The sequence below is a fragment of the Pezoporus flaviventris genome, unplaced genomic scaffold (genome assembly GCF_033815535.1).
Source record: "Pezoporus flaviventris isolate CSIRO_AGI_PZ_B2104156 unplaced genomic scaffold, CSIRO_AGI_Pfla_v1 ptg000055l, whole genome shotgun sequence".
Classification (NCBI taxonomy): Eukaryota; Metazoa; Chordata; class Aves; order Psittaciformes; family Psittacidae; genus Pezoporus; species Pezoporus flaviventris.
This window is the reverse complement of record NW_026892603.1, coordinates 587,823-611,124: the sequence shown is the minus strand read 5'-3', so window position 1 is coordinate 611,124 and position 23,302 is coordinate 587,823. Positions and strand designations below refer to the sequence as shown.

At 39.6% G+C, this 23,302-nt stretch overlaps 1 protein-coding gene across 4 annotated transcripts in view; it reads right to left on the bottom strand.

Moving 5' to 3' along the window:
• RAPGEF5 (Rap guanine nucleotide exchange factor 5) overlaps positions 1-23,302 on the bottom strand; it is a 141,056-nt gene that overhangs the window by 37,231 nt on the left and 80,523 nt on the right. For 3 of the 4 annotated variants that reach the window (XM_061469193.1, XM_061469194.1, XM_061469195.1), the window contains one exon: positions 1,189-1,282. In XM_061469193.1, the coding sequence (XP_061325177.1) occupies positions 1,189-1,282 (94 nt within the window). The remainder of the gene's footprint in view (positions 1-1,188; positions 1,283-23,302) is intronic. The other variant, XM_061469192.1, reaches the window with a different exon arrangement.

The following is a 23,302-nucleotide window of genomic DNA, read 5'->3' as shown; positions in this document are numbered from 1 at the left end:
AAGAAGTCAATTTCTTTTTCCCTGCACAAATTATACTATCTGAAGAAATGACACTATTAATTTAAAGGAAGAAGTGAAAGAATCCATTTCTATCATTGTTCTCTATTCACAAAGCAGTAGGACCAAATGACAGAAGATACCCACTTTGTACATTGTTCCTGTCCCTTTGCTATTCTTTCTTTTATTAGGTCAAAAGATGATGTTTTCACTACAAAAGGTAAAGCTGAAAAAAGAAAAGAGAAAAAAAAAGTAAATTCATTTTATAGCTACAAGTTCATTCAAACAATGATCCCCAGCGTATGGAAGTAATTGGAAAGACAAGAAAAAAAATCTTTTATCCCCGAATGCCTTAAGAATTATATACTGCATCACATGATGAAAGGAGCAGAGATTGTAAAATACTTAGAATCCATTTTTTTTCTTCACATTCTGAAATGTATTACACAAATATAGGCATTCTAAGAATCAACATGTATGTCTGGACAAGTTTTAACCCCACTTCAAATGTTACTCTTTGACAGTTATAAAGGTTTATTTATCTTTAAACAAATACAGCAGACACAAGATTGCATTGTTGCTATGAGTTAGGTATCTCTTTCAACACATTTTTCAATCATTCTTGTGAAGTTAAGTATGTACATACACAAATGTGTGTGTTTTAGATGCAGGTTTATCCAGAGGCACCTTTAGCTTTGTGTTTCCTCGTATCTAACACAAAACTGTTTTACAGCAATTTAATCTCACCACCTCTTGTGGTGATGACATCAATATGGGAACAGATCCTTCCTTTCTTTCCTCCTTAGGTATCTGAAAACTGTCCAGTTTACAGTTCTTTTTTTTTTCCCAGTAAAACAATCCCAATTCTTTCAATCCTTCTTTGTAGGTCTTTTTCTCTAGGATACTGGTAATTCGAATTGCTCTCCTGAAATGTCTCCTATTCATGCATTTCTTGGGGTTTGATGCCAAAATCTCAGGTGCAGTCCAACTTCTAAGCATGCCACAATAAATATTTGACAATTGTTCTCTTTTCTCACCACTTTTACACACAACCTCGAAAATAATTAAATGGGTTGTATTTCTATAACATCAATATTCAAAGAGCAAAACTAAGGCATGCAATTTACATTTGATATAAGGTTTGACAATAGATAAGCCTAGTTCTAAGCGTGTGCCCTGTTAATGCAACACTTAATAAAAGGATATTGCCTCAGAAGTGCCTGGCACAAGTCATCGGTCGTCATGAAGACTGTGTACGTGAGAAGGAAGTCATCCAGGAGAGTTTCTGCAGAGGAAGACAAAGAAGCCCAAGGGGCAGTAAATTAGTGAGGGGAAGAACAGAGCATCTACTCTTGTTAGCATGCATGGGAGTGATAGGACACCCATTTCTCCCTCCCCCCAAAACCAAAAAGGTCCAGAGCATACAGAATACCTCAAACTTCAAGTTTCAAACAATCAGCAGTATGTTACCACTCGAGAGATCAGATCCTTGATTTAACAAGCATATCCCCTCTTCTCAAAGAACCAACAAGCACAACTATGCACACAATAACCCAGAGTTTGGGAATCAGATTCCAGAGAAAGAGTCCTTATCACAAACACCACTTGGCTCTGCTGAATGCAATGCAACTTTGCCACCAACTAAGTTGTTCTGGAAATTCAGAAGAAAAGCTTTTAGTAATAGGAAAGAGAGAAAACTGTGATAGCCATGTACTTAACATGTAGATTAACATCTACACACAGTGATAGCCATGTACTTAACATGTAGATTAACATCTACACACAGTAGCTGAGAACCGTGAAATAAATAGACTGAAATCTTTAGCTGGTTAGTCTTGTGGGAATCATTATAAAGTGCTGATAAGTTTTCTTTAAGATTTATTTAATTACTTTATGCGAGGTGTTTTCCTCCACCTAGTTTCTATCAGTGTTACAAAACTGGGCTGAAGATATTCATGAACAGACCATTGCTACTCACTGCAATTGTAGCACCTCAGGCTGTCAGGAGAAACAGCACTGTCAATTTGGAACCCTGTGTAACTTTCTCATTCCTCATTCCTTTGCTACACCAGTTTTGGGATTTTACTGCACATAGCAAGAGGCTGGAGGACTAGGTTTGCTCTAGGATGAAGGGCTTGGGTAATCTTACAGTGATCTTAACAACCCAGTGGCAGAGCAGAGATAAGACAGACTTTTCCTGGAGGTGTGCAGCAAAATGATAAGGGCCACCCACCAGAGATTACACCAAAGGAAAATTTGTCTAAATACAGGGTTTGGGGTGTTCACCTCCTGTGAGGAGGGTCAACCACCAGGTCAGGTTGCCTAGACATACTGCAAAATCTCCAACATCAGGTATATTCAGGGATTGCCTGGGTAAAGCTCTGAGCATCTTGATCTTATCAGACCCGTTTTCAGCAGAGTTTGAACCAGATGACTTCACAGATCCCTTCCAAGGAAATTATTCTACAGTTCTTGAACAAGTTTGCTTCCAATTTTATTAAACTATTCACATATGATGTATGATCTAGGAATAAATTTGTATTTGGTTCACAAACAACAAAATCTTTAGTTTTCTTCAAACAGGCAAGAGAATTATATTGTTCTTTTTAACCCCAAAACAAGAATGTTTGTGTTTGTATTTTTTTCTTCCCAACATGGTAATATTTTCCTCAAAGTTTTGTGGAGTTCCTGCTCACTGTATTTCTTTGAATTCCAGCAGATATATTATGTTCCCTTTAACAAGAAAACAGGTTTGCAACACCTGCTTTCTCAGATAAGAACAGGAACAGAGGCTGAATAATAGCAGTAACTTATTCCAGTTATATAGCAGAGAAAAAAATGCTTTACCAGTATAACTAGTTGTTAGTAGTTAGTATCAATTACTCAGTTGTAATTTAAGTGGTGGTTTACAACTGTGAAAACTACAACTACAAACAATACCTCAAATGAGAAAGATAAGGTTGAGCCCTGATTTCTGTATCCCAAGTTTCTCACTATTTGTTTGCAATCTGTTCTAGTCCAAGCTAGTCCTCATGTACAAGCATGCAACTGAGAGCATCCCACAAGCTTTTCATGCCAAGGCTGCAATTTCACAATAATTTAGACCAATTTGAGTTACAGCTGCCTTGTACATCCTTGTCAGTGAATTATTGACCTCACAGCTGCAGTGTAGGATGGCAATAAGAATTCATCTGCACATCATTCAAAACCAGATATTATGGGGATATCACATGGATGGATAGCTACTGATATCCCACCCTGTGAGCATGGGATTCAAAATACCTCCACTGTTCTTAAAAGAAAAATAAATCTAGCTAGATCAATGTATTTAACCAGCTGATCTAGAAAAAGTCCTGACCCAAAGACAAGCAGCTAAACCCCTTGACATTCAGGATCAAAACAATTAAATTCTTTATATTTCACCAACATTGTTAAAAAATGGTGGAAAGTATTAGCTCTGCATAACAACTATATTTTGTTTCAGTAAATGAAAAGACATTGTGAACAGCTTGTTCTATATCTGAAAGGTCATCTATTCATTCTGTTGCACATCTTTTGGATGATACAGTGCAGCTATTAAAGTTCGAGGTATCACAAACATTTATTTGGAAATCACTGATCTTGGAGTCAACAACCACATTTTAGTTCTTCACTAAAATGTCACTGTGCAGTGATCCTCATGAAGTCAGAGATATTTACAACAGATTATTTCCCCAGCTTTCTGTATAGGTGATATCTGAGTTTCAGGAATACATAGCCATGTGTTCAGAAAAGAAACTGAGTACAGATGAAGCAAAACTGCAATGTTTATCAATGAAATTCTGCAACTGATTTCTTTTTTCTTCTAAATGCAAAAGAAATTCTAAGAAGAAAAGTTCATAAATTATGATTCCTGTAGCTTGTATATGGGGCTAGATCTCTTCAAATTGTCTCTGAACTTGCTTAGAAATTTAAACCCTGAAGGAAGTTTGGAACAAAAAAAAAAGTCTGAATTCTACATATGGTCCATTAATAGTATCATTCACCTGTTAAATTACTTTAACAAGTAAGCAATGAAAGTGCTTTTGCTAGATTAAATATCTATTACAAGGAGACTTATATATTTATATACATAATATATATATTATGATTTTTTATATAATTTACCTAAAGACTTTACAATAATATTCATATTTTCAAATGCCTGCACTAGCTTGTAGGTATTTGTATTTCCCTGAAGTCCTACTGTTCACTGTAACTGTCTTCTGCATTTTCTTCCTAAATGCATTGTAATTTAAAATCATTCCAGAATGGTTTTTTATGCCATAGAAAGGGCACAAAACCTGAGGGTGTAGTGATTCTTCAAAAGGAATTTGTTCAAAACAAACAATTGGACACTTCTCAGATACGCTTGGACATTAATACATGTCCACAAATAGTGATTTGCTGTTTTTAACCTGCAAACAGAGAGAAAGACAAAGTGTGAGAGAATTTATTCACATCAGATTATTCATTCTGCTACTAATGGCCACTAAGAGCAGAAAATTTGAAAGATGAAGGGCTCTAAGTGTACAATTTGGGCTGATAATTATGAACATGTCTTTACAGGGTTTTTCTGTTTAGTCACAGTTGATTTAAGAATTAAGGGAGAAAAAAAGACAATTCCACTCACATCATTATTTACAGTGCACCATACCCCCAGAATGGCAGTGAAATACATACCTACCCCTGCTTTTAAATATCACTGTGTCCCAGTTTCTGCATTAACTTGCAGCCATCTTCCCCGTTATTCCCATAGAAAAACTTTCTTTTCTTTTTGTAGTACACAGGGAGAATAAAATGCTTAGTAATAGCTGGAAAAGAAAAGCTCAAACTGGAAGGGAAGTCTGCAAAAGCCTGTGAAGTTATGCTATATTTTTAATTCCTCTCCTTCATGAATTTCTTCAATAATTTTCTTCTAGCCATCAATCTAATTTTTCTTTGCTCCTCACAATTTTCTTTTATTTGGCTAAGCAATTATTACAAAGTATGCAGTTAGCTTGCAGCTATGGGATATTTAATATCAAAGACAATTTCAAGCATTTTAAAGCTTCATAAGGACATGCAACGGAACCATCATGAGTCCAATGGGCTCTTGTTCTTGCAGCATTTGGGGGGCAGCCCTAGGCAGTAATCTCACCACACTGAATGTGTACAAGTACCACAGGCATAAAAATAATTAAAAGGCAGGCACTGTGCTTGTTTGTCATTAAATAATCAATTTGCGTCAGGTTCTGCTGAGACAGCTTCTCATGGGCTGTGTGTGTCCCCTCCTTTCACCACGTGAAATAAGGCAGCATGGACACCAGCTTTACTGGGAGCTGCTGAGTACAGCTCATCCCATTTTTCTTCCATGTACAAGTCCTTCTGCAAGATACATTCAGGGTGGCTAAGGGATGGAAAAAGAATATATATACATGGGATGTTCTCACACACATGAATTTCCCAGGAAACATCTGGTTTCAGCTGGTAACTAAAGGACCCTACAAGAGGATAGATTTAGATTAGATATCAGGAAGAAGTTCTTCACTATGAGAGTGGTGAGACACTGGAACAGGTTGCTCTGAGAAGCTGTGGCTGCCCCACCCCTGGAAGTGTTAAGGTCAGGTTGGATGGGGCTTTGAACAACCTGGTCTAGTGGAAGGTGTCCTTGTCCACGGCAGGGGGGTTGGAACTAGACAGTCTTTAAGGTCTCTTCCAACCCAGACCATTCTATGACCCAGCAATTTGTCTGCATGAGAGGTTGTAAGTGTATTGCATGTGTAAGGTAATGATGACGATAGCAAACAGTAACGATGCATGTATTTGGTGGGGAAGGGCGATCTAGAGTCCCAGAGACAGTAAATGGTCATATATTTGGATAAACAACACACCATATATGTCCACGTACTTATAAAATCCAGATGATTCCCTGCTGCTTTCCATGTGCCCATTTACCTCTCTAACCAGTTCATACCCTTTCTCTGAGAGGGCAACTCTGCAAATATTAGCTCAATATGATGTCACAATTGTAAACGCCAGGAGGGTAGAATGGGTTTCTTACATGGAATTAGATACCAAATTTGATTCTAAAATGGGTACCAATTACCAAGCCTTGGGTTAGAAATGAATACAGATCTGTAGAGAGAAACTGTCCGTGATGCACATTTAACAAATTGGGACAGGCAGTACACTTTTATGGTGTTGCCAAGTCTAACACCTGTGAGCTCTTCTCAAGCATTTTCTTAAACTACCACAGCGGTACAAAGGCATCAGTGTAGCAGTTTCACATTAATAACTTCTTACATAAACATGAAAAGAGACTTAAGCTAAACAAAAGGCCTTTGTCAAATGGAGTAAAAAATTATTTTTATTAAATATATTTGAGGGCAGTTTTTTAAAAACAAATATTTCAGTTTAGCTATCACATACAACAAGCAAAGAACGAAAAGTAGGGAAATATTCCAATGTTACAGACAGATATACTTCTCTAACTATCCACCAGGCAATTTGTATGTCCCCATACTATATACTGGTAAGCACATGCACCAACCAGTGTCTTTAAACCATCACACCTAAACAACACTGGATACACATTTACATTACAAAGATGTTCAGTGGATCAAATTGAACATACCTATTGCTCTATTGCTAATATTAGATACCCTGTCCAGCTAAGCCAGAAATAATTATTCCTAATGCCAGTTTTGAGTCATTAATCCCTTTATACCCACAAGAAGAGATAACCTGAAGACAACTTCCAGTTTGTCCTGGCTTTCTGATCACCCTGTTACATCGTGTAGGAACTCCAGCAGCATGAAATATGAACAAGGGTTAGACACACATTTTTCAAACATCAATGCAAAACCTGAGGTTTGTGTCTTACTGAGATCTCTTTAGGGTTACTAAAGAAGGGGAAGGGGTTGAGAAAGAACAAGTCTGAGAAATAGACATATTTTAGACAACATTCAACAAATTCTAAAATTCTTTAGCTACACCATTCCCCTTTTGTGATTATGGCAAAAACAACATGGTGACCACATGGTCAGCTCCTGACATCCCCTTATGTTAATACACTTACCAGCATTAGCTAGAATTCCAAATTTAAAAATCACCAACAACTTCAAAATATGCTCTAATTTACATTCACTGCATCATCCCTACCTTGCAGGACCAGCCACTTCTAATATTTAGTGAGGCTCATTGTCCAGAGCAATTTTAGGAAGAAAAAAATACCCAAAACCCAACTGAATCCTTTGGGGTTTTTATCTTCCTGCATATGACTGAAAAACTGGGGTCAATAATGCTAACATACTTTGTGACTTCAAAGCACATACTGGAAATGATTTTTTTAAAGACAATATTCACTGATGGGGTTAGCAACTGACTGCTCAGAAATAGTTAAAATTTGCATTTCTCACAGTCATCAAGAAAAGCAGCCCTATGAGATGGGGTTATAGCTGGGTAAACTGATAGATGAGCTCCCTGTGCCTGAGTAAAACGGATGCTCATTACTCACTGTTTTATAGGGAACAGACATTTTCTTCTATTTTAAATATTCACTCACCACATTCAAATTAAACTAAGTGAGGGCTAAAGCAAAGCATTATCAAGTTTTTCAGCCTCTCAGTGCTGAAAGATCTTAAGCTTGATAAATTCTTGTCACCTTTCTTACTCCTTTCTGTAAAATGAGAAAAATTATAATCACACCTCAAGGCAGACAATGCTACATGTAGATTTCTTGCATGTTTTGATTCACATATTACTATGCAATGCTCTGAAACCTTTCAGGAATGCAAACGTAGGTCTAGAGAATTGTAGCTGTAATGGGAAAACTGCTTGCTCTGCAGAAATGGAAAAACGATTTGAGGGCAATTGTTTTCTAAGATAGGAGTTCCTCAACAATCTGTAATTCCACAGTCATTTACTAAAAATGTCAGGATGTCTTTGAGTACAAACAGTAAATGCAAATTGCTGTCATTACTATCTGATTTAGCAAGGTATAGCTCATGTCTGAGAGTGCTGAGTGGCCCCAGATCTCCCTTGCATTCAGCAGATGGCAATGGCACTGAGGACCTTGCAGGATTAGCCCTTAATTCAATATCAAATCATATAATAATGCTATGCCACTATGGACACAGCATGAAGGAAAAAAAAGAAAGAAAAAAAAATTACACTGAAAAAGAAGGTCAAGGGAAAAAAGAACATCGATAAATAATGTGCTGCTAATGTATTAAAACAATTACAGTACTTTTGTCATCTAACTACTGAAGCACTGAGAAATCAATGCACAAAGGAATAAAGAGCAAGTCATTTATTTCTGGCATTAGGCTAGAAAAGGGAAAAATATAAGGGCAAGATATTTAACCTGTACAACCAGACTTCTTATTAGAGCATAAAAGTCAAAACTAGGAATAATTTCTAAGGGCATCTCCCAGAAACTTCTGGCAGAATTTTAACATCTGCAGAATGACTCAAACACATTCTGTCTGGTAAGGTCAAAGATCCTTCTGAAGGTGCATTCCAGTTGCTGCTATCACATGTATTGGAGCAGTTCCTTACTTCATTTGAGGGACAGAAAGCCCTGAGAAACCACAGGCAGAGAGAAAATGTCAAACTTTTCAAGCTTTAATGAGGCACTAATTTTTCCACACAGAAATTTGAAGCTCTTTTTTTTTTTCCTCAAGGTATGAGGGAGCCCTGGTGATTAATGTGCAGCTATAATGGTCGGGGTTATTTGAAATTATTGGACAAATCCCCTATTTCTTATACATTTTGAAGTATCAGAAATACTGCCTATAGCAGTCACCCTAAGATTTTGTGACTTTTTGTATTAAAAAAAAGCCCTTGACTAATGCAAATAAAACACTCAAGCTTTCCACGCAGTGAAACCTTGCTTGACAGTAAACTGAGGTATTTTAACGTACACGTGAAGTCCTCATACAAGCCTCACTACAAGAGGCAGCCACTCCTTGTTCACATCAGGCATCAGTCAAAGTACTTCAGGACAAAAACCCATCCTCCCTTTCCACTAATTGCTTAAAATAATCCAGCCAAGCCAGGATTGCCTGGAGCAGCAGGACAAAAAAGATGTAATGGTTCCCTTTCATCCTTCTGCTCTGGGGTCCAGCTGCGTTATGGGGCAGAAAACATGGCCATGCAGCAGTAAGGGTCTGCTGCTGGTCTGACCTCATGGGTTTTCACCTCGAGCATGCAGTGGCACTCCAGTCACTAGTGTGTCAAAACTGTATGAGCAAGTGCAAGGCAAGTTTCTACTTTTCTGCTTCTGCCTTGCACCTGGATGGACTTATTTTGCATCCCTGCCATCACCCTCTTTTCAGGCACCCAAAGAGAGGCAGTGCTCTCCAGCCCGGACCCCTCAACGACATGACTTCCAGGTGCCACCAAGAGCTGCCACTGCCTCAGCAGGACCAGTAAGACCTTTTGTTGCCTGGTAGCAGCACAGTTGTCATGCAGCCATCCTCCAGCAACAGACAGCAGCACATAAAAAAGGGCTGCATCACCTGCCCCTCTCCCACTGCAAGCCTGGTCCTACCAACTGAGTGCTCACAGCTGCTCAAGCCTTTTCCCAGGTCCATAACTCAGCATAAATTTGAGTCTTTAAAAATACACTAGCCATTCGACTTTCAGAAAGTTAATGTAAAGGAAGATGTACTGAATCTTCATTCTTTGCATCTTTGCTGTCCAACACTTGTTAGACAGGAACTGGCACTGAAGAAGAACCAAATTTCAAGTTAGCATGTCCTTCTCGATGCTGAATTGGAATATCTATCCCTAAGAAACAATAATCATCAAATCTAATATTGTATTTAAATATAAAAATATCATTGTATCTTCAAAACAAGATTTTGAGTTATTAATTTCTGGGTCTTCAACTTGAGATACTTTTTAGAGTATCTTCAACTTGAGCCTACTTTTTAGAGACATTTCTGAGAACATGAACTAAAATTTTCTGTTTACAACCCCAAAATACCATGCATATATATATATATACATATATATATAAAATAAATCCTAATTGGCATTATTTTCAAATAAATCAAGACTACCAGCCACAAAAGTTTTAACTTTGGTACCTAATGACAGGCTCCAAAATCCACTGTAATTGGACAACATCCAGTCCAGCAGATTTTGACAACTGCAGTACAGTGACCAGAATATATTCCACACTGGTACATAATACGGATGAAGAACAGGTCAAACTACATGTGGCAATGCCACATTGAAAGCTTTTCAGGTGCAATGCCTAGACTGCAGTGTGCAGTGTTATCCCCATCACCTGCTGCTAACTGCTATCCATACCACCCAGAGGGATAGCTCCCTTAAGGGAACAGAAATGTACAGATCTGCACTGTGTATTTTTAAAAGTGTTTAGCAAGAAGCTTTGATTTATAATTTTCCCCCTACAAAGCAGCAAGGGGAAATTTCTTTGTGCTTTGGCCCAGGGAAGGAGATACAAGAAGAACACTGCTTGCCCCTGGGAACCAAATTATCATAAATATGCTAAGCAGTGAAAGCTCCCCAACATGTAGCACTGGAGCATGTGCAGTAAACACCAGAGGCTCTTCAGGGAAGCCTAGCACAACAAAGCATCCACTGGCAAAACGCTCCTGCCTTCTGTAGATTTGGCAGAACTGCCTACAAAGGGAATGATGGCATTTTCATCTGAGCAAGAATTGTTGGGTATGGTCCAAATCTCAGTGTAAGATGGGAATAACATGCACTACACTAACATACAGACCACGCACTTCATCCAGCACACAGAAGAGAAATGCATTGGGTCAAGTGGTAGGACACTTCGGTGCATTTGGTTGCACAGACTAGGTTAGGGTCTTGCATATGCAGCTGTGGTCCATTGCCATGTAACCACAGAAGCAGTGACTCACTTGCCAGCATCTTCTGACATATGGAGGCAAAGGAGCTGCATGGCTGCAACGTGTCACAAGCTACACTGGCCAGGGGGCAAGGAAGAGGAGGGAATACATCTTGCAAACCCCACAGGAGACTCAGACAGGCATTAGCATACTTCAGTGCCACTGCAGTGCTTAAGGATGCCAGTTCCAGTATGTTGCCCAGGGGTGTATAGTACTTTGAAGCTGATGGGCACACGCTACTCAGACCTCTCTGAGCTATTTAATTTATGCAGTACCTGAACACCTACCACACAGAGCAGAGACCTTCTTGTACTGGCAGAAAAGACACAGCACCCAAAAGAACCCAAAAACCAAATAGGGCCATATCTGCATTTGACATTTCCACACTTGCCTTCCTCCCTGCTCGCTGGGACAGAAAAGCACAGCTTCATTGCATAAAACCAGAACAACGGGCATCAGAGCACTCGAAAGGCAGCTGCATTTTGCTTCCTCATGTGGTGAATGGGTTCCAAAAAAAAAAACCTGCTGAGTTTCATGATGGTGGTGTTAAAACACAATGTTACATTAACTGTAGACTTATTTACATGATATATGTCCTTAAATTATGAGCCAAAAATTGTACTTGCTATACACCCAAATCCAATGACAGGTTAACATGTAATTAAACTGATTAAAGGCAGCTTTTCTCATTATTACAACTTAATGGAAGACAGCAATACATAGTCTGTATATGTATTAAGAACATCTTAACAACTTCAAACTATCAGGTTTGTCAGTAAAACCCTGCATTGACAGCAGAATGAAAGAAATAACAAAGGTTCTTCCTTCCACAGCTTAAAGATCATACACGGGTAAAATATGAAGAACAGACATTATCCAGACCTGGATAATCCTTGTGAGTATTAAAATATCTGCATGGGCATATTTCCCTGTGGCAGCAGAACCATATTCGTGCGCAAGAGCCTTCGACTGCTTGCAATACACAGTACTTCCACACCATGCTTTTGAGAAAGAACACCTTTATTTTGATAATTTTCAAACCATTCTCTCTCATTGAGGAGCTCAGCATTAGATTCTTGATTCAGCTGTACCATAATTACTCAGGGATTTTATTTGATGGCCTAGCTTATTTCAGTTAAATAAAGTGGAGGCATTAAGAAATTACTGGCCGAAAGCCCAGTGGGGTAATTTTCTAAAGGTATATATTCACTTTGGCATTATTTAGTGTTATTTATTGATTTAATGACCAAAAATACATGCAGAATAGAACTGTCTGATAGGTATAATTTTGGACTGGCATAATCCAGCTTTCTTCATTTGTATCTTTGTTTCCCAAGTCTTACGAGATATTGTATCTTTCATGCACACGCTGGAAAGCATCTAATGCAAGAGATGCATTCTCTACCCTGTAAACAGCGTTTGTTCAGTTTTGCAGGTACAGAGGAATCTCCTTGGTTGAGATGTAAACCCTACCTTTCTGCACAAGCATACACGAATTTGATGCAGCATTTAGGATAAAGGTAAAAAAAAAAATCACAAAGTGCAGTAACAGGACACTGTATTGAACTGGGCCTCTTGGCTCATCTACTCCGTGATGATGTTTCACCACTAAACATAAAAACATCCAGCTGTGACTAGCACTTGCTGCCATCTTTCATTTCTATAGGTCTTTTAGGCCATAAGTGCCAGCACAGCTTTTATAATACATGCTTTATTTTACCAGTGTACAGAGAAAGAGACACAGGCTCATCAGAGGCAGAAGGTACCTGCCAGGGCTGAGACTACAAACTCAGTGTCCTCACTTCCATTCTGCTCATCTCTTCACAGCCCCATGCAGATAATACCAGTACATTTGGCCTCCTGACAGTGAGGCAAACACCATCAAATATGAGATTCAGATGGTGATCCTACTGTGAATCACCCTTCCCTATCAAATTGCCAAACCCTCTTCAAATTAAATAACAGCAGCATACCTTCTACTTCAGAATTTCTTCTTTTTTCTTGTTCCCCAAAGGAAAATGGCTTTTGCAACTGAACCATCTGTCCAACTGTCCATCAATCTTCCTCCCCTTTAGCCCTGTAACCTTTGAATCTGTTGACAAATTCCAAGCACATTTGAGGCAGTGCAGCAAATTCTCAGACACTATATTCCTATAAGTAATGGGAATAAGGGCATCTGTAGCTGATGAGAGAGAAATTATTGTCTCACTGAAGTAAAGGCTGCCATTAAGCACAGCTACGTTTGTAGAACTAGAATAGCTTAGCCAAAGGAGATGCAGAGACAGTGCCTCAAGCTGCCACTTGTAGGTATAGGGTTTTTTTGATTAAAAGATACAATCTGAAACACTGGAACTACTAGCATCACTGAGATAGCCTCTTTATTTAAAATTCTGCAGACTCTGTCCATACCCCATTTCTCTCACAAGGCCTTCCTGTCACTGCTGCTCCTGTCTCTCTGTTGCTCCAGGTTGCTGGGTCTTCTCCTAGTGGACCCTTCAAATTCTAGGGCAGAGCAATGTCTCTTACTTTGTGTTTGTGTATCACCAGTCACGCATTGTGGCTTCTGAACACCTCTATATGTGTAAAATGATAACTCATTATCCTTCCACATTTGTTTCTGCAAATAAGGGTTTGGATTTTTTTTCAGTAAACTGTTTTGCTTATTCATTAAGTCATTAAGGCCAACTACAATAACCCATTTTTAATTTTTTTCGGACTAAGAAGCATTATCCTTTCTGTATCAGCCCTGGCTAGTCTATAGAAAATTATCAATTACATGATGTCAGTCTCAAACTGCAATCACTTGGCAGTCCATGGCTGCAGACTGGTAGACACTACTGCTGGTGCAACACTTCCTATAGCTTCTTTCAGGTTACAAAATTGTAAGCCTGTATTTATTTTTACTAAAGAATGCCTGTCAGAGAAGGTAGAAAAGCATCTTAAAGGAAGACTTCAACGATAATATACCAGCCTTCAGCTAGCTAGATATTCCCTATATAAGAACATATATTTAAAAGCAATTTTACAAATCAGTTTTTAGAAACACATCACTGATTACAGCAAATATATAGAAGCTGCAATTGATTCCATTAGGAGCTGCTGTTTTAAAGATACAACAGCCCACATCCCAGAAGAACAATGAAGTATAATATTCAAGCTCATTTAATCACTGTATCCAATTACAAGAAATAAATCATCACACATATGCCTACATCTGCATTTTAAAATGTAAATAAATCACAGATTTCCATGAGAAGTGGTGCATTCACTTCCCATTTGAAATGAGATCATCCGAAAACTATTAACAACTTCTAATTATCTTAAGGTAGTTCAAAACCTGCCCTTTTTTGTTCAGTTTGGAACTTGGTCATACAGATCTGCCATTCTCTGCAGTAGAGAACACGATCCTAATCCTGTCAAATACTGAACCTCAGCAGAGCTTGTGTATAGCCTAATGACAGACTTTGGTAATCTCTCTGCCTTCATATCTAGGGCTCTCCTCAGTCACAGGGATTCAGAAGAGGAGCTAGCCTTCTTGCTAACACTACAAATAGCAGCACTTTGGGCAACTGTTCCTGCCCTTTGCTGTAAAATCTCTCATCACAGACCTACATGACTGTCCCCTCTCGGAGGATCTCAATGCTCTCCATCTATCAAGAAAACCCAATACTGCCATTTCTTGCAAAGCTGATGGCATTTTCATGTTTTTCAGACACTTTTACAAATCTGTTATGAAAGATTTAGTGTTCTTTGTAATCACATAGTTGTAACTTCCAAAACTCTGTCTTACTAACTTTGACTCCCTGAACAAATTTTCAGTCCTTTAACCTGAGATGTTAAATCAAATGCCCTGTAGCCCATCTGCATGTCAAAACCCTCACCGAAGTAGGAGATCAGATTCCCATTAATACTAACACAGTCTGTATGTACACATCAAAGAAAAATAAATAAAATGTTCAAAACATTTACATAAGCTGCACAAGCAACCCATAAGATGTACCAAAACACATCACACTGGAGACATTGCCTCAACCCACTGACACCACCCCGGTCCAGACCTCAGGAAAATGCTTTTTTGCTGCTTTGCAACAGAAGAGAAATATCTGGGAGAGTACTGAAGGTCTGGAGAACATATGGGAGAGACCAAGCTTCAGCTGGCAGAGACCCTCCCCAGCCTAAAAGTTTAGACTTAGCTTGCCCAACACGCCAAGGTTTCCCAACTGCCCACATCCCAAAATCTTGTGTGTGCTTTGGGGCTTCTGTCATAGCAAACCTCAGAGGTCCAGGGGTCCCCACAATGGCAAAGTGATGGATGTGTGAGCCCCCCAAGGTCTCACACTGCCCTGGGGAAGGACTCCCTGATCACCAAGAAGCCCTGCTGGGAGGAGCATGCAATGCAGGCATAGACACCACCTTCAAAGCATTTGCAACCTGTGTATGGCCCAAGAGCCCTACATGGCTCTCACAAAGACAGCAAGGTGAGCAGGCAACTTCCCTTTGTTTCCCAGGCTCTGCTCGGGGTGGACATTCCTTCTCTGGGTTGGAGGAAGAGGACAGTAAGGAGACTGCAGCACTGCCAGGGCTGCTTCCTCACAGTCAGGCTGGGCTCGAGCAGGCCAGAGGTCTGCATCTGTTTGCCTGTCATAAGAGAAGAATCTATAGTTGCCTTAATAGGCAAAATGTTTACATTTGCTTGTTACTGGTGGTTTCCATGCTTTGGGGCAGTGCTGCATGCTCACTGCTGCTTTAAGACTGAGTGAAAAACCTCTTGACAAAAGGGATCTGACAAATGCTATTTGTTTGTGGTTTGTTTTCACTGTTGTTTGTTTGCTTCCAGCTTGTTGCTGCATCCCATATGATGTACTAACAGTAACAACAAACAAAACCTCATGGACAAGGCTTCTGTGGGGAGGGAAATGAAAGCCAATAAGGGTTTCATTATTGTAGTGATTCCAGGGCTTTGAATTCACAACTGGGAAAGAACAAAGGCAGTATCTGGCTTTCTAATTTTAGCTGTGGTGGTTCTTTGAGAGTTCAACCAGCCCTAAGAAGTGGAGGTGGGGAGGGTTAAAGAAAGGCTGCTTGGGTAATTGGTAGACCCTTGTGGGTGGGAGGAGGGATAATGGCAGGAGGGGGATTCAGGGTGCAGAAAAAAGAAAATAAATTGAAAAGCAATGGAAGGTGAAGTATAAATGCCTCCAGCACTCCCAGGTCAGACAGCATGATTTCTCTATGATTACATTCCTGATTCTGGCAATTTATATTTCCATCAAAGCTCAAGTTCAAGCAAAGGAATAAAATCACAGTTCAATCCCTACTGCTGTCAAAAGAAAGTCAAAGGTTTTTATTATTAGCTTTCATCAAAATTAGATCCATCAACACTGTCACTTTATTTACATTGATCTGTTTTCCCTGCCCTCCCACCCCAGAATGTTTTTGAGCTCAGTGTCCTTGAAAACAAGCCATCATATTTTCACTTCACAGAGAGTACTGATTTGGTTTCAGGCGGATCTCATAAGCTTTTCTGAACTGAGACAAGGTCATCCCATGATCTTAGCCTGGCTCAGAAGCCAGTGATGTGAGCTGCTGCCACAGCTACAACTCACATCAGTATTTTTCACCTTGTCTAAACGATGGGACAAGCAATTTACTTTATTGCAGTAACTGATGCTATTCCAAAAAGCTCTTTCTGCCAGAACCAGCTATACTTCATGAAGGTAACTGACACCTCACAAGAAACCTCTGGCTGTCAAAGTGCTGTAATTCTACTCGTATTTCAATCTCTGAAAGGATCAAAATTGACTTTAAAAAAATCAAGCAGGATTGTCTCCAATGCCAACCACATGTTGGCACAACAACTCTCCTAAAAGGTCTTATATACCCTAACTGAAACTAAACTGGATTAAGCCTTCCTGTCTAAAAAAGTGACAGCAATTTAAAGCCTGCATTACAGGCTTACTGATGGCAGTTAATGCATGAACCTTCTGAATTTATGCCAAGCACAATCTGCTCCATTATCTCCTTTTTAGATGGTTCCCTCTGCTCTCATAAAAATATTCCTATATCTAACAGCCAATCTCCTGACTCACCCATTAGAATGGAAACCTAGCAAGATTAACACAAACCACAGCAGAATCCCCTACCAACCTCATTCAGCACACAGCAAACCCAGCCTTCAGTAGCTGCTGCCACAGCTGCTTCTTCCCTTCTTATTTCCTCAGACACAATAGAGAAGACACCAGCCAGCACTAGGGCAAGGCAGAGCTGAGCTCTGCTGCACTTGGTAATCCAGAGTGTGTTGGCACCAGTTTGCTAACGTCACAAGCAGGCTTTCTCAAGCAATTGAGTTTATTCAGCTACATAGCAAGCACAGGAGTTTGGTGCTGTAAAGCAGCTCAGGGTTCGCAGATAAAAGGGAGATCTTAAGAGCCCACAGAAAGCGTTATCAACACTACACATCGGGAAACAGGCACAAATCTATTCCAATTAATGGTTCACAAATAGGTCTTCTGTGGTGGCTTTTTGTTCTTAATTTCCATGGGTGTGCTCTGAGTACAAGGATTTACAGAAAATGGTAAGAGGAGGAAGAAAATAACTGCCTCAGCACACTATACAATGAAGTGTCACCAAAGGGTAACAGACAGCATGACAGGGAGCTTAGTAAAGTAATGATAACTATAGTGTGGCTATAGCCAAAACAGTCCCGTTCTTGTTCACAAAAAGACCAAGGCTGCTACTTTCATAATACCATGAAACAATCTGAACTCAGGGCATGTTAAGAAGAATTATGGGGGAGAGTAAATTTAGTTCACAAGGGAGAAAAAAGCAGCTTTGAAGAACACATTTCTTTCAGATTCTTAATACACAACCTCAAAGCACAAGTCTTCAGAGAATCTATCCTACCACCCTGCAGTCAGGGAATGAACACACTCTTTATATTCCTCAGATAATGTTAATCTCACAAGAAAATCATTGTATTTTTGAGCCATATAAATTTTGAGCACTGGAAACACTGGAATTCAAACCCTGAAGACAGTGCACAAACTGTATTCTTGGACTCAAAGATGTAACAAGTATGTGAACATAAATTTTTATGTTTTCAGCATTCTTACAGAAAAACTCCCCCACTCTGCGAAAGTTTCCTTCCAAAAAAGTCTGAATTCAGAGCACCATCTCCATGTTTTATAACATTACAGAGAGTCTGCTCTTGGGAAGGAGGGCTTTGTTGTATCCTAAGAACAAGCTTTCAACTTAATAACCATCATATTAAGTGCTAATAGCAACACAGAAGTTATTAATGGACAAACACCCCTATTTATGCCAGCAGGTGGTGAATCTTCATGTTGCAGAAAAGCAACCCAAAAAAGAGAGCACTGAAGACAACATTCGGTTTTTCAAGGTAGGATAGTAGAAAGCCTTAAGAAGGAAAGAAAGGAACACAAGGCTTAGTAGTGAGAATGAGGAAATACCCAGGTAATATGGGAGATGCATGGTGAAGGGCACCACAGTTGAGGTTCCTGATGGTCTGTGGCTCATGCTGAAGGAACAGGACATGTGGAGGCTTTCTAAGAAGCAGGCAACACTGATATTTCAGTCTTTCATTTCCAGTTCCTACTCTTACAGTTAACTGACCTGCCAACCCACACACCATCTGTTGCTGTTCCTCTTACACTACTCCCTTACAAATCAGGTCTCACTTTTCCCCTATCAGAAACAACAGCTTTGAGGTAACTCTGTGTTTTATGATTAGTCAGCTTCAATGAACCACATCCTGGGAAATCACGAAAACAGAGCTGAGAGGATCTAGAAAGTTGTGTCACCTTCACACTTTGTGGTTTGATCCCATTGCTGCAGAGGAATGGATCTCCTGGAGACAGAAGTCAGTAAGAGTTACCACTATTTAGACATATTTCAGAATTTGGCTATGACTTTTTGCTAAGCTGATGTTGACTGCCTTTGCCTTTGACGTTATTATGGCTCACTGGAACCAATATCTCATTGGTTGCAACAGAACAGACCTGGCCTGCTTCATCTCCAGACCTGCAGCCATGGAACTAACTCAATCACCAGTGTAGTGCTTAAGCCAGACAGGGAATCAATCCAAGTTGCTGGTGTACTTCTAAGACAACATCTCCTTTGGTGAGAGAGATCCCTCTGGCATCACCACTGTGCAGTGACTCAGTTTTCCGTGTTGCCTCTATGGCCCTCAGTCCTAGCCTTCTGACCCTGGAACACGAGTTATTTCTGCTAGATTTGACACTGACCAGCCACACTCAAGCAATTAGAAAAGCAAAAGGCAGACACTAAAAGACAACCTCTGCTACTCTTTTTATCTCCAAAACACAAGCATTTTTATAAAACAAAACCCTGGAAGCATTTTTTTTAATCCCTTCCGTACTTGATTCCTGGCTTAACACCATAGGAAAATCAAAAAATATCAAAAGCAACATTCTGAAAAAAGTTCCACAGAAAATTTCTCAAATACACTAACACATGCCTTTATAATCTCAGCTACTTACTGTATCTGTTAATTTAGAGATATATATGACCATATATCCTTTCATATTTTTGAAATACTTAACTCCATTGGTTTGATAATTCGTATCACCTAGACTTCCAATGTCATTAGGGCAAAAGTGATTTTACAAATAACTGATTATAATACTTTAGGGTCACATTAGCTTTCCAGAAACCTTACCAAATCAAAACAACTTGTCTTCCAAATGTTTTATCAATTTTTTTATATCACTCAAGTCTATTTTGCAGTACAACAAATGAACACATCCTGCCTTTTATTACTTAAAAAAAATAATAAAACTAAAAGCCTTTTTCATTGACAAAAGAAAATTACAGATCTTCATTCACCCCTAAAAACATTCTCTTGCTAGAACTGTGCTTCCCAATTCTTTCCTGTTTAAGCCACTAAGATCATCAAACACCCACATATTGTCTACAGTGCACATCTTCATAATAAATGGTTTCACTCTAGGCTTTCAGGACAGCTCCTTATCACTTTCTCACATAGCAAAAGGTGACAACTAGCTATAATGATCCCCATAATTACAAAGAAAAGATTGAGAAACTAAGAATACTACGATCTAATTGACTATAATGGTAGCTTTTTCTTCTGCAAGTTTGACTCAAACACAAACCACTTTAAACACTTTGGCCCTTAGGTCATCACCTCAAGACATTCTTCTACAGGGTATAAAAGAAATCTATTTAGGTGCCTGAGGTGCCCAAAGGTGCCTGGGCATTCCTGGGCATACTGAAACCATGTGTTTGTCTGATGGGTAACTCAGTACCTTTTCCTCCTTGAAAGGGCCTGCTCTGCTAGGCGTTCTTACACCATGAGAAGTATTTGTGGTGGTGAACTGAAAAAATACCCTCAGTACCTACAGAGTCCTGATAATGAAGACAGAGCCCTGATCACTAGGATGTTCACCATTCCTCATGCTGTCTTCTAGTTTCCCAGTCACTTAATATAACAGTGAGACAAGCCAGGAGCAGCATTCCCAAACTGCCTTTCTGAAGTTTGCCCTAACAAGCCTTGATGCCCAAGTGCAAAAAAAAAAAACCACTCCTTTTTCAGGTTCTGAGTCCTAATTTCTCAGAAATAACTGCCTGAGTGCCTGGCAGGAGACAGTATCTCAGACACATTCCCCTTGCTGGCGTTTCCTATGAGCTTAGGCACCACAGCATGTGACATGTTGCCTGCAGTGAATCCCAGGCATGGCACTCAGTCCCCAAGCTGATTCAGCTCACTAATGTGAGAGAAAGAAGCTCCTGCTTCTCTTGTCCTAGCTCCAGCCCCCACCATGACATTTGCAAAGCCAATCAGCAGAAAACTGCTCTCTGCTGCCAACTGAACTGATAACTCACACAGGAAGGAACTAGTACCATATTTTAACCTCAGATTCTGATTAATTGCTTCCAAATTGCAATGGGCTTCATCCAGTACACTGGGTCAGCTCAAAGATCCCCCATACAATAGAACCAGATGGTTGGTAAGAGGCCAACAGAGGATGCCCAGGGGAAGAAATAAGATAAGAAAAAGACAAATACAGAGTTATCATTCTGATACACTGTTCTAGCTTCCAGCAACTGGCAGCAGAGACTTTCCAAACAGGAAGCTGTATCAACACCACTGCACAATGGAGTTTCTGCAGGGATTTTGCCTGATTTGTTTTTGAACCCTTCCAATCTTTGGTTACCACAAAATCCTCACAGTAATGAGTTTCATAATTTAGCTGTGCACCATATCAGAAAAGAACTCCTTTTTATTAGTTATAACCCCAGAAATTTCACTGTGTTAAAAAAAACACTTTCCACATTACCAGAAACAATGAATATTTTTCCATATTCACCTGCCCCATGCAATCCATAGTCCCAAAGATCACTATATGCCTCCTTTACAGAAACTATATTTCTAAGATGACAAAACCTACACTATTCATTCTTAGATGTATTTCACCTATACGTCTAATTACACTTGCTGCCCTTTTCAAACTTTCTTTAGTTCATTTACAACCTTTTTGAGCAGGGGGATTAGAAGGAACCATATTATACATACCATATTACACAGTTATACAATTGTATAGCAGTGGTTCTTGCTTGTCCTGTCTCAAATAGTTTTGTCTTTTTAATCAATGATGATCAAAAATTTCCAAGAACTATCTACTCTATCTCCAAAGACCTTTTTTCTGCGTGATATTAGCCAATTCAGCACCTCTGATTTGGTGAGAAAGGATTTCCTTTCTCTGGGTTAGAAAATGCATTACTTGCATTTTTTAAATTTGGATCTCATCTGCAAGTATATCACGCAGATTTTTATTCCTTTCATCCTTCTTCAGGCACAGGGCTGGTTTGAGAGGGACCGCTCCTAACACTTAAAGTATCTTCCCAGTCCTTGACTGCCCTGTTCTTACTACTTCCATGAGGATACTTTTGAGTTAGATCTGCTTCCTAATCTAACTCACCTTGAAGAGACAACCTAAGTTTGTCAGTATGGTAACAGGACAACACAACAGCTCAAACAGGCAGTGAGAGGTGGGATAACAGGGTGTACAAGAACATACTCTTGCATGGCCACCAATTTAGTATGGCTTCACTTACTACAAGACCCCTAGCCATTTAATATTATTGGCAGATGCCATTATCTCAGTTTTCATCCCACACTCAACAGCACCCAGTCTTCAATGGCGGCTTCGCTCCATTTTAAACACTGACAATTTACTCTTACTTTTCATTTTCTCTCTTTTAAGTCATCATCAGTCCTGAAAAGCATCTTCTTCCTTATTAAAAGGATCCTTAAATTTCTTTCAGGATTTTTGGCACGGAACTTTACCAAAAGCAATGTGGAAATACAAATATAAGATACAGGCACACCAGACTATATATACCTTCACACTCCTTCAAATCTTTAACAGCTCTACAGGCTACACAAAATCTGGCTTATCTCTGAAAAAAAAAAACAAACACCACATTTCCCACCACATTTCCCTTCCCTTAGTACAATATTTCTGCATGCATTTCCTCCTTCTGCTTTTACTCTACCACCAGTCAACTTACTAGCACAAAGGCGTAGCTTTATACTACAGCTTTGCATTTAATCAAACTCCTGCAAGCAAGTCCAGCTTCTGAAGGCAAGAGTCCCTTCTCTCCTGCTGTCCTCACCTGCGCACCTCCCATTCCCTGCCACCTTCTCCCTGTATCAGGGCAAACTTTGTGACACTGACAGATAGAGATGATCAGGAAACTGATCTGTCTTAAAACTAAAAATTTGGCATTTCCTACATTAGTATCAACTAGGACCAGCTCCCTGCTCATTCTGCTACAGAATCACATGACAGGCTGTCACCTGGGGACTGCACCAAGGGACCAGTGCAGCAACAGGAATGAGTGCTCACCAAAGGCTGAGCTGCTTCTTTTGACTACAGTGCCACTTTATGCTGGAATAATGTATTGGTAAAATGACAACCTTATTGCTTAGATGGTTCCCCAGACAGAACCACTACTTTTAATTGGCATCACATTTTTCACCTTCCTCTGCTGCTCAAGATGATTTTATGACAGATTACAAACTACTGTTAGGAGTTAATCAATTTCATATTTGAGCTACTTTAGAAGTCTTTGGGGAGTAACATCTGATCCTGGTGATTTGTTACTATTCATTTTATTGATTGTTTCTAAACCTACTTCTACTGGCTCTGCAATTTGAGAGAGCTTAGACTCATGCTTAATGAAGCAATGGCTCTGCACAAGAACCTTCCCAGGTTCTCTCACACTGAACACTGAGATAAATGATTATTTCAGCTTTTCTGCTATTCTTAGATGATGTTGTTCCATGCAGTCCGCTAAACTATTATTCCTCTCCTATAGGCATAGCATTTAGCCTACTCAGTTCACCTAGT